Raw genomic sequence first — 18,436 nt, 5'->3', positions numbered from 1 at the left:
GGTTGACATATCCTTGAGGGATTCAGATCAGGACGAAGTCGGTGAGGCGGATTCCTGATTCTGCCGCTCTCTGGAAATGCTCAGTGGGTGCCACAGTCTGGTTGTCACTTGGCATCTCTGGAGAACACTTTTCTGGGAAGTTATCGTAATAGTGAAACGACTCTCTACCCGCAGCAATGCCCTCTCTGTCTGGCCACGTGCTCTGGTCTGCAGCCCTCACCGCAGGCTGTGGGAGAGTAAGTCGGCCCTGACCGTGTACCTCAGCAGCCCACCACAGTAGTTTGAACTCACCGGGAGAAGCTGCCAGGCCCCAGAAGACGCCTGTTATGTCTGAGGAGGCTTAAGAGGGCACAGAGCCAATGTTCCGCATTTTTGAAGAAAGAAGACTTGGGGGATTTTGTTCATGTAAATCCAACTCTAGACTTTCAGGGCTCTTCCTTCACGTGAGGAAACCGTACTTTGCCCAAGGGTGACAGAGAGAGCAGTCATGCAGAACGGGATGTTAGGGAGCAAGAGCCACAGGTGCCGGCCCGGGTGGGCGCGCCGGCTTCTCCTCCCAGCTCAGGGCAGGCGGCTATGAGGCGCGGAGGACCCCCGAGCTGTCAGGGACGGCTTGGTCTTGGGAACTCAGACCCAGAGCACGAGCCCTCGTTTGATTCCTGACTGGTCGCTTAGGGGCTGTGTGGCTGGGAGGGTATCTCTCCTTTTCTCTTAGGGGTATTTCCTCTTTGATAGCTTCTGGGATGGGGTCTGAGTCAAAGAGCTAATGACCGAGAGAGAGAGCCTGGCAGCTACCACCAGAGCCACCGCCAGAGCCGGGATTTTGACTCAGACTCAGGGAAAAGCACTTCTCGAAACTAGGAACCGGCCTCCATCACCCAAGTGGGAATGCAGCATGACTTGGTCCATTGCCTGCCTCGGTCAGGGATTTTTTTGATCCTATAATTACATCTCAGCATTGGCCTTCATACGCCGAATTCTCATAAAGGTGACAGAAGGAAGAAACGCATGTAAGGGCCCCTGTCTTCGCTCCGACAGGGATCCCGACTAGGGAGCCCTGGGGTTTCAGTGACTTGAGACTGGCCTGTATCACTCATAACCGTGGTCGGCAGCTGTTCCCCAGGGGTCCTTACTCCCTGAGAGTCCTCAGCACCCATCCCAGGCCGCTTTAGGTCACTTCCCCTTAGCGCGCACCCACCATTGAGTGACTGGCCAAGCGCACTTGAGCGTGGCTCTCTGCCCCCACCAAGGATGTGCTGAATTTGATGAAAAGAACTCAAAAGGAGACCTGTTTTTTCCCAAAACTGAACTGCCGGGCTTACCAAACAAAACAGTTTTTGAGTTCTAAAGCAATCGAAGTCGTTATCAGAGTCCACCTTGCAAAGGTCTGCGCACACGCGGATCATTCGAGGTATGGTCCCCGACCAGTGGGGGCGGAGCCCCCTGGGCACCCGCACATTTCCGACCCCAACCCAGACCCACCGGGTCAGAAGTCCCGGCCGTGGGGCCCAGCACACGTGCTGCGTTTAGATAGCGTGTTCTCCAGGGGACTCTGCATTCCAGTCTGGGCCCCCCTGTGCTTTCCAACTGAGGAAACGGGTGCAGAGAGGCCCAGGGGCTTGTTCCGTCTTCCCAGCGACCCGTGGCCAAGACAAGCCTAGATTGCAGACCGGCCGGCTCCTTAAATCTGAAAGTGGTCAAGTCTTCATAATAAGCTCCGAAGCGACAAGCGTTCCTGTGAGCAAACCATGCAGACGGCCGGCAGCCCAGTGACCTTGGTAGCAAGCAGGCTTCTCTCCTCAACACTCTCCTACACCTTCCAGTCTGGCAGAAAGCCCTCTCTCAGGAAAATGCTTGCCTGTGGCCCCATTAAACTTGCAGTGTTGCCTACGTCTGTTTAGGAACATCTGCGCCGTCGCAAGTCCTCCACGACGCTCCTTGTCCCCAGTTTGTTGCGCGCAACCGCTCTGCCTTCCAAGAGAGACCGACTAACCATGGAGATTGGATACCTCGACACAAATTCTTTTATTATATTTCCCTTTTAGAAGGTGACTGGGCACTCACTGGCTTTAAGTTGTTAAGTCCAGATGCCAACAGAAATACATTTAATTTTTCCCTGATGCCTGAGGACCCGGAGACCTTTTGAAACCTTGTCCAGTTCAGGCCCTGCTTTTTAAAAGTAGGAGGTTAAGGGAGTAGATCTGACTTTAAATAACTGAAAATAACTTAGTTTGACACAGATTTATTGTAGTCAATTTCAGATGAAGGCATTTCTTAGCGATGTCTTGTCCTTCTTAGTCAAAACTGAAGATAGAGTAATTTATAAAAATTTTCATAATCCAAACTTGATAGATTTTCTATTATATTATTATAAGTAGAGCTTAAGTTACCCAAGGCATCCCAAATACACGACTGCTATGCGTTTGGGAGGAACAGTAATAAAAGGTACCTAACAGGTGGAAACAAAACACGTTTCCAAAAGAATAAAGAAAGACATGGGAGCCACTCGGCCTTGAAATTGTCAACAATTCAGTGTCATATGTCCTTAGAGAATCAGAGCAATAAAACCAGCCATAGGGGAATCAGCAGTAAAACGAATTACATCACCTGCTCATTAACCACTAAGCCGTGGGAAGTTCAATTGGATGGGTGCAGGGTGATTTCTTTCAAAGACAGCCGTTCACTAAAAATATAGCCCATACCTTAATACTTGAATAAGTCTCAAATTATCTCCAAAATAAACATTTCCAACTTGGGTTAGAAGCAGGTGTTTCCAAAATGAAAACCGTCCCCACGAACAGCCCCAGCCTCTCGTGTGCCCGCCTTCGGACCACTGATTCCCACACCCACTCCTCACGGTTTGGAATTCCCGCTCGGAAGAGGAGGAAATGTGGGCTCCAGGCGGTGGAATGAGGGGCTCTGTCCCCGTGCGGTCTGTCCCCGTGCGGCTGGGAGAGGCGTCCCCGTGCCACTGGGAGAGGCAGGAGCGAGAATTTTACCCAAGGCTGTCAACCACCAAAGCCCAGTCTCTTCCACGACCTGTGGCGAGGGAGGACAGCGGCGCTGCTGGCGACAGAGGCCACCCAGCCCTACGAGGGTTCTGTCCTCAACTGCACGGACACCTGTTACCCACGGCTCAGTCCTCTGGGGCGGGGGGATGTTGTGGTATCGAGAGCTCACTTATTGTAAAAGGAAATATATCGCCTCCTGGAGGAAGGTAAACCCAGGCAGCCTCGGTTTCCATAGCTGGTGAGAAAGGGTGTGCACGCCCTTCCTGGAGCGCCCTCTGGGGTCTGATGAACCAGAGAAACAGTGAACACAGTCACCAGACCGCTGTCAGGTGGGAACACTTTCCTTTTATTCAGGTGCTCACAATGGATCGGTCTCTGGCATCATTTCAGCAGACGCAGTCCCACGAGATTTCTTCACACTAAAGGCCTCTGGCCAGGGTCTTCACCATGGCCACACAAGGAAAAGGGGCTCCCAGGCCCGTCCCCCCACTGTCCAGGTACAAGCCGCTTCAGGCCAGCTCCCTGACCCTCTGATGCCTGACTGTGCCACCCAGTGGTCCAGGCCCCAAATGGGGCGTCAGGCAGGAGAAATGTGCCCAAAGCCAGGCGTCTTGATGCTGGGGATGTCATTCTTCCTGTAGAAGTCAGCCTTCACGTGGTTGGCACGGCCGTGGTCCCGGATCAGAGGCTCCACGGGCTGGTGTATGCGCCTCCCATAGATGGAGGACATCAGCACTCCCACAGGCCGCTGGCGCTCCTGTCCAGGGACACCAGAACACGGGGTCAGCTCACACCTCCCTGGTCACAGGACCTACCTTGCATCCTGGAAACCATCTCTGCCTGGCTGACCCACACACCTGCAGCCCTCTCCAGGTAGCTTTTTAATGCCGGGGACCCCCTAAACTATGCAGACCCTGTCCCTTGTGCTCAGAGCCCCTCATTGTCCCCAAGTCCTTCACGTCATTCAGAGGAACGGCAAAGACCTTGCATTAGGCACACTCTCACCCTTCTCACTTCAGTTTGTGTTCTTCCCCCCCCTTCCCTCCCCCTGTCCTCCTACCTGCCACTCTCCACCCCTGCTTGCCCCCTCCCCTCCTGCCTCCTCTCTCCCTTTCTGCCTCCTCTCTTTCCCCAAAACACATCTTTTCACTAGCCACCTTGTCATTCCCGGCACCCCCATCTCCCCTGAGCCCCCCAGACCCTCTCATCTCGATGCCCCCCTCATCTCCCCAAACCCCCACCTTCCCAGCCCCCCTCATCTCCCAACCCCCTTCCCTTCCCAGCTCCCCAATCTCCTTTCACTTTCCCTGCCCCCTTAAAAGGCTTTATTTCTCTGCGTACCACTTACCACAACCTGGAATTCAGTTCCCTATGTATATGACAATTATTTTGCTATTTCCTCGTAGGAGTATCAGCTCTAAGAGGACAGGAACTTTTCAGTGCACACGGGGGGCATTCGGGATCTGGGGTCAATACTGGTATTCTTATGACAGGGAAGCATTAGCCAACTTGGAATGAAGTCCCGTATACAAAAACAATAGGAAAACACTTAATGTCTGTGACTTAAATAGTAACACCTCATAGTTCATCATTGAATTTCCCATCGAAATAAAAGTCCGCTGGAAGTGACCTGGCAGCATTCTTATCAAGAGCAGCCACGGGCAAAAACCCTCTGACCGAGAAAGAAATCCCAGCAGAGGCTCTTACGTTACGAATTCTGTGCATTATAGAAAAGACGATGATATCGACTCGGCACCTGGCTCTTAACAAACATGCTGTCCTCGGATCAGACTCCGCGGATGCAGAGTCCCGAGTGCCGAGGGTACCCGGAGGGTCTCACCGCTAGGAGACGCACAGCCTCTCGCACCCAGCACCTGCTGCGACACCGACCTCCTCTCCCTGGGAACTGGGAGTCTGCTCCTGCTGCTGCTTGCACACCTGGGCACCCGACCTCAGGCCAAGCACTCCTACAGGAGGAGCTGCCCTTACGTGGAGGCTGGTGCCTAAACTAGAGAGGTTATTCCTGTCACTCTCCCGGGGTCCGTGGGAGAACTGTGACAGCCAGAAGTTAAGCAAAAACCTGCTTTATCTGTTGAAAAGCACTTCTCAGTTTCGCCTTCATTAAGTTGTTAACTAAACAACAGAGTCCTAAAAACAAATACACAGAAACAGAAGAGGGGGAGATGGGAGCGGCGGGGTCTCAGCCCCGGGGGCGGCGAGGGAGACGGGGACCCGCCCGCGGAAGCCGGAGCGCACTGTTGAGTAGAGATGTGCCCTCATAGCTAATCTGTTTGCGCTTTGTCCACGGCCTGTCTTCGCATCACCTCCTCGTTCACGTGAAGTCCCAGGCTTTTTGCGTGTTCTCTGTCATCTCGGTGCAATTTCTGATTGTAGCCTGGGCTCTTGTTAAAGACACAGTCGTACAGGGAGATGACGCCTGTCTGGGGAGAAGAAGAGAAAGACAGGCGTGGGTCCACTGGACGGCCGGGCCACGGCGATCCTCGTGGAGCTTGGAAGCCAGGCTTTTCTCCCCGATGGACAGTGGAGATGTGCGGTTTCCGGTCTACACTGAGTACGCGTTCGGGAAGCTCACCCCAGAGCAGAGCCTGGACGACCAGAGCAGGTCCCCGAGAGGCCCCGCGAGGCAGAGACATCTCCGCGGCACTTTCCCTGCCCCTCCCCTACACCCCCCGACCCAGGCCTTTGACCCTCCCGCTCTCTGACTCTACCACTAGTGCACAGCCTGAAAATAACAGCAATCCACTTAATCGATGTGTTTTTCTCCTTCATGTCCACCTTTCTCATATTTTTCAAGTTTTCTGCAATAAGCTTGTACTGCTTTAAAAATTAACCATAATTGAACACTGGGACAATATAACCGAACAGAAGTATCTGTAAGTTGCTAGCCAACAGGGGGGCACCGAGGGCAAACCCCTCTCCGCAGAAATATTTCCTTTAATCAAATGTCGTAGCTCTAATGAATGTCATTCCTAATGCATGGAGATATATATATATTTGATATATAATATATACACATTTCTAATATACGCACATATGTCAGACAGATATAAAAATACGTGCACACGCAAAGCTTTGATGTATTAGAAAATTACCCCGCTAACAGCTTTCATCTGAAATATCTCCATTTTTTTATCCCAAATTTCTCTTGATACAAACATTAATCTGCCTTATCTGGTACCTAATAAAAGGAAAAGAAAACCATGTGTTAGCTCATCTTTAATCTTCACGTGTAAGTCAGGTCTGTCCTTTACGTCCCTCCAGCCAAGGGCCAGCCGCCCTGGATCCTCCAGCAGCAAACCCAGACATTCCGTCTCGCTGGCATTTGGGGACACGGGGTATCTAGCCTGCGCTTGCTTGCCTGCTTGTTTTCCCCAGTAGTAATCCTAGAACAATTCCCTCCCACTCCAGGACGCGGAGGTAGAAGGTAGACAGTGAACAGGACACATGGCATGGGCTCGGTCGGCTGGAAAACGTGGACCACCCATTCTCGCCAACGGCAGGACTCCGCAGGGCTGGTAGCAATGGAAATGCCAGAACGTGATGTGGCTTCAACCCCACCTTGACAAATCCCTCATGGGTCATCTGTCCTGGGCCAGGCATGCTACTCCTGCTGGGGGAGTTGTGAAGATAGCTCAGACCCCTGGCCATCGTTCTGGTATAATTAACCAGCTAGTAAGCAAAACAAGGTGAGCTTTTAGCATTATTTTAGGTTCCTAAGAATTTCAATAGCAACACGCCTGTGGCACTTATTCACGGGTTTTGCCTAAGTTCAGAGTCACTCCAAGTGAGTTAGGGACCGTCACCCCGATGGCCATTTAATGAGGTCACTTTGTAGCTTTTTGTTGGCCCTGTCCTCTGTCACCTACTGGGCTCCTGGGTCTGTTCATGCCCTGGGTTGGCTGGCCCTGGCCTTCACTTGTCCTGAAGGACGCCTACAGTTAGCTCATACACCAGCGGTAAAAAACAAAAAGCCCAAATCAGCGACGTGGTGATACCTTATTCCATTCTGGGTACTATAAAAAATCAGCTCGCTATTTGCGAAAAACAATAAACTTGGGTCTTCATAGTCCATTATCGTCAAAAGTCAATTCTGGATGGATTAGAAAAACAAGTGAAAAGAAAATCCATAAGGGACCTCCTACGCATTAAAGCAATGGGGAAAATGTCACAAAGAAAACATCAATCACTTTGATTATGTAAAAATCAGACATTTGATAATCAAATAAAATTAGGACTTTTTTAAAAACCTGTAGGACAGATGGAAAAATCTCAGCGTCTTGACCATACTGTGTGTGGGATTGTAGGGTGTCCGCAGAAGCTAGGGGTTTGGCTGGCTGCTTGCTTCCAGCCTGGAGAGGTTAAGCACAGGTTGCAGCAAGCCTTTTGGGGGAAGCCACCAGGCCAGAGGGCCCTGCAGTGACACAAGATAGACTCAAGTACACCCCCCGACTCTGCCAGGATGGTGGGACATAAATGTCCCAAAGGAGCGAATGCTGGCCTCTGCAAGGCGAGGCACCAAGATTCAGACCCTTCCTTTTGGGGTTCAGAGCAGAGCTACTGGCCCGGCCGGCTGAGCCCAGCAGGCAGACCCGGACAGCAACTAAATAGCCCATCACCCCCACACCATCCCCTTACACACAGGAATTTGAGCTGGACTTGTGGTCACAATCCAGATGTCCCATTGTCACCAGAATCCCTCCTGGCCTGGCTGACCCTGTGAAGTGGGTGTGTTTTGGGGACCGCAGCTGCAGTCTGCGGCGGAAAGACCTGCTCCCCAGGACTGAGCCCCCTGGGGGCAGCTGCACCCTGAGAACGCTGGGCCACAGATGAGGGGACCTGAGGTGAGCCTCAGTCCCTGCAGGGCTCTGTGGGGATGATGCGGAGCAGGGATCTGATGGACAACCCTGTGGGGGCCGGAGCTGGGGGGACTGGGGGCGGGGGGGGGGGCCGAGCGCAGGGGAGCTGCTGGTTTGTGCTGTCCTCCTGTGCAGGTATTTCCAACCCGGCTTGACCCTCCTGAACTGAGTCAGCCCCTTGCGGGGTCCTGGGCTTGTCCTGGAGACAGACTCCGGCACAGAATGAGAAAGCAATTGCTGTGACCTGAACGAGGGAGGCGAGGTTCCTTCCCGTCCCCACTCCGGGGGAGCAGCCCACTGTGATGTGCAGCGTCACAGAAGACTGCCCTCCCCGTTCTCATTAGATCTCCTAAAACACTCCTTAGAAGCAGCACTATGGGGCGCCTGGGCGGCTCCGTTGCTTAAGCAGCTGACTCTTGACTTAGGCTCAGGTCACAATCTCAGGGTCATGGGTTCCAGCCCGCTGTCGGGCTCCTGGAAAACCTACCTCTCTTGCACGCTAGAGCAACCCTTATGAGGGACCTCACTGCACCCACGGGGTATGAACAGTCTCCGCTGTGCAGGGGTTTTGTATATCTACCACTTTCCAGAGTAAAAACAGATTTTTCTGTCACTGAAAAAACAAGCGTGGGGGCGGGGAGGGGGGGACCCACAGGCAGGCAGCCTCACTTAGCAATGTGACTGTCCATTTCCAGCACCTCATCAGACCAAAAATCTGTCTTCTCCTGAATGTTAATTATTAATCTCTCTTCTTTCTTTTTGTCTCTCCTTCCTTCGCAGTTTGAAGCAAAACTGCATTAATAAAAACCACCTGGATTTAGATGCTATCACAAAACAGAGCTTCTGCGTTTACTGGTGTTTTGCTCTTAAAATCTCTCAAGAAATGTCCTCTCGCACACATATCATTGTTTTTGAAAAACAAAGTAAAATGAGCCCATTTATTGTCTCTCCGGTGATCTCCCTTTGTCCCTTTGCATTTTGAGTATTGTTAAAATGTAGCACAGTCCCGGGGCGCCTGGGTGGCTCAGTGGGTTAAAGCCTCTGCCTTCAGCTCAGGTCCTGATCCCAGGGTCCTGGGATCGAGCCCCGCATCGGGCTCTCTGCTCAGGAGGGAGCCTGCTTCCTCCTCTCTCTCTGCCTGCCTCTCTGCCTACTTGTGATCTCTGTCTGTCAAATAAATAAATAAAATCTTAAAAAACAAAATAATGTAGCACGGTCTCGCCCTGGGTGTGGGGTCTGGTACCTTACCTTCAGTTCCCCCATGGTGACCCTTCCTCCTAACATGGCCAAATAACCCCTCCGTAGCCCTGGGCCGACGCCGTGGGTAGAGAGGAGACCTTCACTTTTCAACCTCCAAAGCACATTGCTCTGACCATCGCACAAGGCACCCAGCCAGGGCAGGACTAGGGGCAAGGGATACGGCATCCCCATCTTAGAGGAGACCACAGGCTGAGGGTGGAAATCAGGTCATTAATTAAACAATTGAAGGTAATACCCATGGAGCAACAGAAGTATGCGCCAAGTACGGTGGCACCAGAGAGGAAAAATCAGCATCTGCTGGGCTCAGTCAGGAAGCCCGTGTGGCTGCAGTCGTGGGAGAACGGGGGGCGCACCCCGTACCTGTATGGACACGGCCCCAGAGAAGTCCCCTCTTGCATGTTAAGTGTTGAATTGCATCCTCCAAAAAATTCATCCATTGACGTCCTAACCCCCAGGATCTCAGAAGGTGATTTAGAAATAAGGACGCTGAGGACGTAACAAGTTAAGGTGAGGTCATACTGGGGCAGGGTGGGCCCCTCCTCCGATAGCACTGGTCTGCTTATTTAAAAAGTTGAGAAACCGATACAGACATGCAGAGAGAGGTGATGTGAGGAGACAGAGAGAGGAGAGGGAATCTACAGCCGGAGGCGAGCGGCCTGGAGCAGACTCTCCCTCACGGCTTCCAAAGGAGCCGACCCTGCCAACACCTTGACTTGGCCTCCAGCACGAGGAGACAGTGAATCTCCGTCGTTTGAGCCCCTGGTCTGGGGTACTTTGTTATGGCAGCTCTCACACACCCTCGGTAGCGAGCAGGAGCCGTCTTTTGAACAACGGAAAATAAGAATGGCGCTAACGCGTTCTGCCCCAGGTAAACTGAGTCAGTAGACCGTTCAACCCAGACAGACGGTGGGTCGACGTCACCAATATTCAGTTCTGCTCTGCTCCTGACTCCCCAGAGGGTTACTCTCCTCTGCTCCCTTGGGGGAGGGACGCCAAGTGACCAGTTCTCAGCAATGAACTCTGAGTGGGGGTGACATGAGACTAAGCCTGTGGGCACCCCTGAAGCTTCCTGAGAGGTGTCAGCAGCTTCCTGCTGGGGGCACTGGGCCCAGTAGATGTGCAGGACCTGCAGCTCCGCCCCCAAAGAGGTCCCCCACACTCTTACACCCGTGAGAGGAGGATCTCCAGCAAACCGAAGCCGAGTCCTTTACCTCCTCCTCTCTTTCAGATCGTTGAGATACAACCGTGCTGTCCATTGTGCATTCAAACAAGGTACTAAGAAAAAGGAAATTGGCACATTTTTCTCATGGTACTGGGACAGGGGTAATGTTATGTGCTCACTGAACACACTCTCTCTACGGAATAAACAGAAGACTGTAGTCACCAGGTGCCATCACAATTAGGCTGGGGCCAGGTGACAAGCTCCGGCAAGGAACTACAGGGGAAGCCAGCGGGCATCACCTTCCAGGCCCATAAGAACTCTCACGTGTCCTCCATGCACTTCCCTTGCTCTGTGGCCAGCAAGTTCAGAGGCTCCAACAGAGGACTGCAAGCTCCCAAAGATCCGCGCATCTGGAACCATTGAAAGAGAAAAGCCTGGTTTCCCAAGTCCTAAAAAAGCTCTCCGGACAAAAAAGACCTAACCTGTAGCATTTGCTAATTTCCTCAGTGGAAATACTGTTACTGTGCCTGATTTCAGGCTTCCAACTGAATGCAGAGTTCAGGTGAAATGCTAAAATGTACGAGCAGGCTCTGACACCAACTACCGGTAAAGCCCGTCAGGGTTCAGGGTCTGTTTATTTCCAGAGCACATCCCCGCCCGCCTGGACTGAAACGGGGATCAGGCTGTGGTCGGGCTGCTTTCATTTCCTCTCTCCGTGGGCGCACGAAGGCTCTCGGGCACTGTTTGCCATCTCAAGGTGATCCAAAAAGGTTTCCTTTGATTCACAGGGACCTCGTTTTTACTTCTGATCAGTCTGGTGCTTCTCCCCAGGAGGGCCCAGCGGTATGTGCCGCTTAATGAGGACATCTTCATTAATATTAACATCATTCAAAATTCCATTCTCAGAAGGACTGTATTATCAAGGACATAGTGTTAGCTCTTAAAAGGACAACACTCAGCTCTTCTCTTTGGTTCCTCTGGCAACGATTCTGTTACCTTTCCTGGTGCGTTAAGATCCCAAGTTTTGGAAATGGTTGTAACTTTTCCAATAATCTGAAATTTTATCAATTTATTAAGAATCCTAACAGAAGCAGCCTTGTTTAGGTGTTTTCTTCACTACTTTTAGGGGATCTGTTGCTGGCAGTGCTGCCCAGATCCAGAGCCCTGGAACCCGCCGCCTTTACCCCTGAGTCAGAGTGAAGGAACACCGCCCTTTAATCCCGTGTGTGTTTCCTACTGGAGGCGTCTGCGTCAGGGCTTCTGCGCACCTTGTTGCCAAGAGGAGGCTCAGAGCGCTTGTTCCCACTTCCACTGACGCCAGCCCCCAGCGTGCCCCCAGCCCCTCACAGAAGAAAGGGTGAGCCGCAGGTGCTGAAACTCGGCCAGATATATGGGGGAGAAGGCTGTTCCTTTTCCTGTGTCACTGTGCCCCTCCCAGGGGATGGATTTGAAATAAATGCCTAAGATGGTACATGAAAAGTGCAAGCTGCAAATGCATACACACAGCTGTGTGATGTGCCCGTGAACGTGTTCTTGTAAACACAGTTAGACACACACCGCCGCATTCATAGGCGCACAGGACTTCTGCTAGAAGGACGCCTGCACAGCCTCTCCCCTCACCCCTTCCTCCCTCCCTTGGGGTGACCTGCCGCTTTTTGAGCTCTACCTGCCCTGGAGGAGGACACTCAGCCCCACCTCCGGCCCCCACAGGCCTCCAGTTTTCCAGGGGCCGGTCACCAGACGGAGAAGACGCGGTGAGCCGCCTTCAGGAGAAGCAACCTGTCCACTCCCGGTGTTGATCCCTGAGCAGCAGGGCAAGGCCAAGGGAAGCCCAGGCAGCAGATTATGCCAAATGGACCCTCTATTTAGTCTAAGAGGCTAATCTTGTAAGTCTGGGACTTATCCTGGTTTAAACGAACGTTGCGTCCCGTCCCTGCCCGTCCCGTCCCTGCACACCCCCCCCCTTCGCTGCAGCGTGTATATGTGAAGTGCCAGGGACAGAGCGGTGACAGTAATCATCCCTGGCCTCACGAGCTCAGACTTCAGTGGGAGAAACAAGCAGCAAGATTACTAAGTAAAGCGTTCAGTCGGTTGGTACTGAAGTGTGCACTAGAGGATAAAAGGACAGGGAGGGGGAAGGTAACGTCTTGGGGGGGTGATCATTTCATTCAGCTGGAACTCATTTTTTTTTTAAGGTTTTATTTATTAGAGAGAGAGAGAGAGCGAGAGCAGGGAGAGGGGCAGAGGGAGAAGCAGGGTCTGAGCTGAGCAAAGAGCCTGATGTGGGGCCAGATCCCAGGCCCCTGGGCTCATGACCTGAGCCGGAGGTAGACGCTTAACCAGTGGAACCACCCAGGTGTCCCACTGGAACTCATTTTTTTTTTTAATTTATCTGACACAGACAGAGATCACAAGTAGGCAGAGAGGCAGGCAGAGAGAGAGAGAGGGGGAAGCGGGCTCCCCGCCGAGCAGAGAGCCCGATGCGGGGCTCGATCCCAGGACCCCGAGATCATGACCTGAGCCGAAGGCGGAGGCTTAAGCCACTGAGCCACCCAGGCGCCCCTGGAACTCATTTTTATTGCAAGGCATGTGGGTGCAAGGGTCTGGCTAGATTTTAAGAAGTAAAGGGGCACCAGACGTGGCGCTTACTCCTCTTCCCGAGCCCCTAGGAGCGGCTGACTGTGTGTGTGGCAGATGTGCTCGGTGCCCGGGGATGAAGAGGCTCCATGAAGGGGGGCTGGGGGTGCCGGGCTACTGAGCACCTCCTACACACTGGATGCGGGCACAGGGCCGCCCGACATTCCCCTTTGCATCTCTGGACAGCCAATACGCGTCGTTTTCTCTACGAAGTGCCTGGCTGCATTCGGTGAAGGCTAATTCCCCCATCAGGAGAGCCAAGAAATAGCCCCCTGGCTTCCCCGCCTCCACCACGCACCGAGAAGGAAAGTGGGCTAATCTCATGAAAGCCAGGGCGAGGCCTTCCGAGCCAAGCTTCCCTGGAGGCAGAGCTCTCCACAGCCCGGCTTACCAGGAGGGAAAGCTTATTCTAAAACCACCGAAGATTTTTTTATTTTTTTTAACGTAGCTCTTAGACTTGGAGAAATTTAATAAAATCCTTCATAAAAGGGCATTGTCCTTTGACTTGGCTTTTCCATTTCTGTGGCAGAAATGTTGCACAAGGCAGAAGAAGGAAAAAAAGTATTTTAAAAACATCATTGAACTGAATCTTCCTTGCTGCCCCTGCAACAGTATTTTATAGGAAAAGCCCAGGCTGCTAGTGCCCCCTAGGGGACAGTACAGGAATTGATCACATTATAGCAGGCAGCTTTAGGTGACAAATTTGTCTCAGGATCCAAAGCATAAATGGGGCTTTAAGTAAGTGTGCTGAATTGAAAGCCTTAACGTTGGGCTCTCCCAGGGAAGACCCTTAGATTAGAAGCCCCCAGAATGACACTCACATTACCTGCCTCACCTCGAAATCTCTGACAGCAAATAAGGGTAAGGAGTCTAAGACACCAGCCAGAAACTAACCTTCCATGGAAGGAAACTCAAATGATCACTAACAAAAACAAATAGTAATAATCATAGCCCTACTAACATGGGGCTGATCATGTGCCACTTTATACCCATGAATTAAATTAACTCTCATAATTGCTCCCTTGATGCAGTTCTATGAATAAGTACTGCCCATTCATAGGAGGGCAAAGTGACACGGGGGGGGGGGTGTTGTGACTTGGGCAGTCTGCACAGCTGGTATCATGGAGCCAGTATTTTTAACCAAAGGTTCCTTGGCCTGTGCTACTACCTAACGGATCACTAAGTGTGTTCCACGGTAATTGACTTAAGAGCTAATTCTGCCACGTTTCTTCTCAGCTTTGATATTTGGCCTGGGTTTACAGTTCACTGCAGGGCAACTGAGTTCTCCCGCAAATTTGTGATATGAAGCTCATCCTCTTCAGCCCATATGATCTCCTGGTAGAGAATCAGCTTCTGCAGTCCCCCAGCTGATTAATCACATAATCCCCAGGAGCACATTATTCCCCCAGCTGATTAAATACTGGCTCACATAATCCCCAGGAGCACGTTCTTACCATCCGTGGCTGTCTTGCAAAGGTACTTTGAAATGCCTTTTGTTTTTCTTGCTGCTTTTAAGGTTCTTTTATTTAGGTGTTAATATTTCTACTACATCATTTTCTTCTGTGTGACACTAAAGACTTCAGGATTTGAATTTGCCTGTGACCCCAGTTATCAAAACTGTACCGAATTGGTTTTTCTATAAAGTCTGCTTTGCATTCATTCATTCTAAGGCCCATCCCTGTCTTCCAGGGACAGTAATGTATCAGAGCAGGGGGTGGCAAACGTTTTGTGTAAAGAGACGGTCACTGTTCTAGGCTTTCAGGTCACATGGTTAACTATGGCAACTACTCGAGTCTGGTGGTAGCCATAGATAATACTAAATGATGAGCATGGGACTGTGTTGTAATAAAACTTTATTAAAACCGGCAGTGGGCCATGTTTGGCCCAAGGGCCTTTGTGTGAGGACCCCTGAATTACAGGGGCGTAGCTCTTACCTGCTCCTGATTTCCTTCCAAGTACAGAGCTGTGGGCACCTCACACCTCAGGCATCTCTCTGCGTCTTGGCCCCAGAAACGTAGAGCCACATATCAGATTGGCGAATTTAGGAAGGATAAAGACTTTCCATGTCTGACTCTGCTCTTTTTCTGTTGGCAGCACCTGGCCCCCAGGGGCTGGGGGTTCAGCTCTGCTTTTTCTGGGGCCCACGGCTGCAGTGGCCGGATCGGTAAATCCACCTGGTTCTGAGCTTCAGTGTCTGCCGCCAGTTTTAACCCAGAGTCCTTAGTAGTAACCTGCAACCTGGCTTTTAGCTCTGACAGATACGTATTTACTCCCATCTGTTTTAGTCTTTTATTTTATTTCTCGATAGTCTCAAAGTGGTACGTAACAGGACTCCTCAAAGGTACACATAAAATGATGTCTTTGTGACTTTTTTTCAGACAAAATTTATGTTGTCTCAATAAACCAGCATGGACCAACTTTAAACATCGACGAGATTCCTGGCCTTTTGACTGGTTCTCTCATGCTGTGCGGAAAGCTCTTCATGAATCATAAATTGGCAGTGATACAGGTTTTGCATGCTTAAATTGTAAAATTCATTTAATCAATGAAATTATTTACAGATAAAAGTTCTTTCAAAACATAGGCTAAGGGGAGGAGAAAATATGAGGCCCATCGTGGCACTGAGGTCGGGCAGCATTGCTCCAAAACTCCCCACTGTTTACCTGCCAGATATTCTGGTTTAGCAACACAGCAACTGGGGCTGCAAAGCCAGGGGTGCGGCGGATGTCCCTTTTCTTCCTCTGTCCTTCCGTCCTTCCATATTGGTCAAAGCCAAACAGAGAGGTGCTCACAGATATGAGATCCTCCTGGCCAGGGGTTACGTGTTGGCCTGCTCGGGCTGCTTAAACAAAGCACCCAGACTGGGGGGGTTAAACAAGAGAAACATACTGTCTCATGGCTCTGGTGACCGGAAGTCTGAGATCAAGGTGTCCACAAGGGCTAGTCCCTCCTGAGGGCCATGAGGGGACAGGCCTCTCTCCTTGGCTTGTGGAAGGCCATCTTCTTCCTGTCTATTCCCCACCATCTTCCATCTATGGGTGTCTGTCTCTGGGTCCAAAGTTCCCCTTTTCAGAAGGATGGCCCCCCCATGACCTCACTTTAGTTGGATTACCTCCATAAAGACCCTGTCTCCAAATAAGGTCACATTCTGAGGTGCCTGGGATGAGCATCAAACATGAGAAATCGAGGAGGACACAATTCAACCTGGGACGATTGTTTAGAAAGCTCTGCTTGTGTTTGTAAGGCTAAACCCCGTGACGTTCTCTTACATTTCACGGGTGGCCAGTCCTCCAGTGTGTGCTGACTGACCTGGATGGGGATTCATCTGGGCTCTAGGACTTGTGGGTGGGGAGGGAGAAGGGAAGAAAGGATGCATCCTTACACATCAGGAGGGAAAGACCTCTTTTCTCCCAGGCACTTGGCTCTCCTATACCCTCCCTGAGCCACTCACTGTGTCTGCGGCTGAGCATCCTTGGAATAATGATGCCCCTGCACCCTGAACCCCAAGACACACTTGAGACAGGGAAAATGGCTTCACAAAGGAGTAAAGGACTCCTGACAAGTTCTGAATTTGCTTCTCTTCCTGCTTCCGCTGCAAAATGGCCTTCCCAGACCAGCAGGCTTTCCCCAGGAGGCCGGCGGGCCTGCTGGAGCGTGTCCAGAGTCTAATGAGGGCTCGATGCCCTGCTGTCCCCGCAGGCAGCTGTCCAGATCTGCCTCCTGGTCATCTTCGGTTTGCAGGAGGCTTTCCATGGGTGTCTGTACCTGTGACTTTTGGGGTACAGTCGCTGTCACATTGACCCCAGAAGGAGTCCTGCCTCCCACCTCTGTGCAGCCCAGGTGCTCCCAAGACCCTCCTCTGGATCCAGGGCAGAGGGGTCACCTTGCTGCTCCTGCTAGTGGTCCTGGAAACCCAGGGGCTCCCCAAACCTTCCCCTGAAAACACTTGACCTAATGCACCCCCAAATAGCTCAGGATACCAGGCTGAGCATTCTAGCACCCCACCCTACCCTGTATGCCCAAATCCCAGCACCTCATTCCAGCTGAGCATACCCACCCCCCAACACACTCACGCGCGCGCGTGCACACACACACACACACACATACACAGCTCAGCCCCAGCCCATCCTTTAGATCCGGGGAGGTCCACCTTACTCTTGCGGTCCTGGTGGCTGTAATCTTTGGGGTCCAGGTGCCCCAGAGGAAGGCTGCTCTCCCAGCTTCCTTCCCCCTGTGACCCTGATGCCCCCTTAACCTGTCCTCAGAGGTTGTGCAGAGCTGCACCAGCCCCCACCCTCCACCTCCCAACCCCCTTGCAGCCCTGCCCCCAGAGTCCCACGCCAGAGTTGCAGCCCGGACCCTCGGACCGTCCCAAAGTGTAGTCCAGACCTGCAGCGCCGCCGCATCCACCATCCCCCGGCCTTCTCCCCAGCCTTGGTTCCGGGCAGTGAGGCCCCAGCCCGGTCTCCGTCAGTACAGCTCCACCCCAGCCCCACGACGCCGCAGCACAGCCTCGCCCCCATCCCGCCTCCCCTCTGGCCCCCTCCCCGCTCTGCAGCCCCGCTCTACCTCTCCGCCCCGCCCCGCCCCGCCCCGCCCCGCCCCACCTTGGCTGCGAAGCCCCGCCCCTATTCCTCCTCCCTCCACCCTCCCTCCGCTCTTCCTTGCACCCGCCCCGGCCCCGTCCCTGGCGGTGAAGCCCCGCCCCTATCCCGCAGTCCACCAGGCTCGGCCCGGCTCGGCTCCTCCCGCCCGCCCCGCCGCGCCCGCCCGCGCAGCCCCTGCCCGGTGCGGCTCACCCGGCTCTGGCGGTAGAAGTAGCTGTGCTCCCTGGGGTCCAGGCGCCGCGGGGGCACGTAGCTGAAGGCGGACAGCGCCGAGAGGGGCGGCAGCCGGGGCCTGCCCCGCAGCGTGGCGGCGGTGATCTCCTCTTCGTCGTCCTCCATGCCACCCCGGGCCAGCGGCCCCGCGCCCGCCGAGGTCGGGCCCATTCCGCCTGCTGCAGGCCGCCGGGCGCCGGCGTTCGGCGTCGCCTGGAAACCGAGGCCGCGCGGGTCGGGCTGGGCCCGCGGAGGGGCGGGGCGGGGCGGGGCGGGGAGTGGGGCGGGGCCGCGGTGGCCCCTCCCCCTCCTCCCCTTTCGCATCCCCCTGGCCTCTCCTCTCCATCCCGCACCTCCGCGCACTCCCCGGTGTGTCCTCGGGGGTGCGTCCTCGAGTCCCAGCGGCAGAGGCGGCTGCGTCGGGCTCCGGATGGCGGAGCCCCCGGGATCAGCGCCTCCCACCCTGCTGCCCCTCCTCCACGCCGCGTCGGCTCGTTCGCGCGCAGACCCCCTCTCGCGGGGCAGGTCCCGACCGCGCCCCGACCCGCGCCCGCGCTGGAGGCGCCTCCTGGACCGGCGCCGCAGGTGCGCCCGCGGGGCTTCCAGTCCGCTGGTAGAAGGAAAAACCGCCTAAAGAGGGTCTAGAGTGGCGCCGCCCCACAGGAACAC

At 53.4% G+C, this 18,436-nt stretch overlaps 2 protein-coding genes across 2 annotated transcripts in view; one reads left to right on the top strand and one right to left on the bottom strand.

Moving 5' to 3' along the window:
* ADCY2 (adenylate cyclase 2) overlaps positions 1-6,212 on the top strand; it is a gene marked incomplete at its 5' end in the record, with an annotated part of 400,073 nt that extends 393,861 nt beyond the window's left edge. The window contains one exon of the mRNA XM_080803421.1: positions 5,424-6,212. The remainder of the gene's footprint in view (positions 1-5,423) is intronic.
* CFAP90 (cilia and flagella associated protein 90) lies at positions 3,338-18,000 on the bottom strand. Its single transcript, XM_080803422.1, has 3 exons — positions 17,747-18,000; positions 5,336-5,452; positions 3,338-3,768 (listed from the first exon to the last, which is right to left on the bottom strand). Exons 1-3 carry the CDS (start codon positions 17,936-17,938, stop codon positions 3,589-3,591), a joined length of 489 nt encoding a protein of 162 aa, XP_080659548.1. The 5' UTR covers positions 17,939-18,000; the 3' UTR covers positions 3,338-3,588.
* Between the last annotated feature and the right edge of the window lie 436 nt (positions 18,001-18,436).

Source organism: Martes martes, assembly GCF_963455335.1.
Source record: "Martes martes genome assembly, chromosome: 5".
Classification (NCBI taxonomy): Eukaryota; Metazoa; Chordata; class Mammalia; order Carnivora; family Mustelidae; genus Martes; species Martes martes.
Note: the sequence above shows the minus strand (reverse complement) of the source record. Positions and strands in the feature narration are given on the sequence as shown.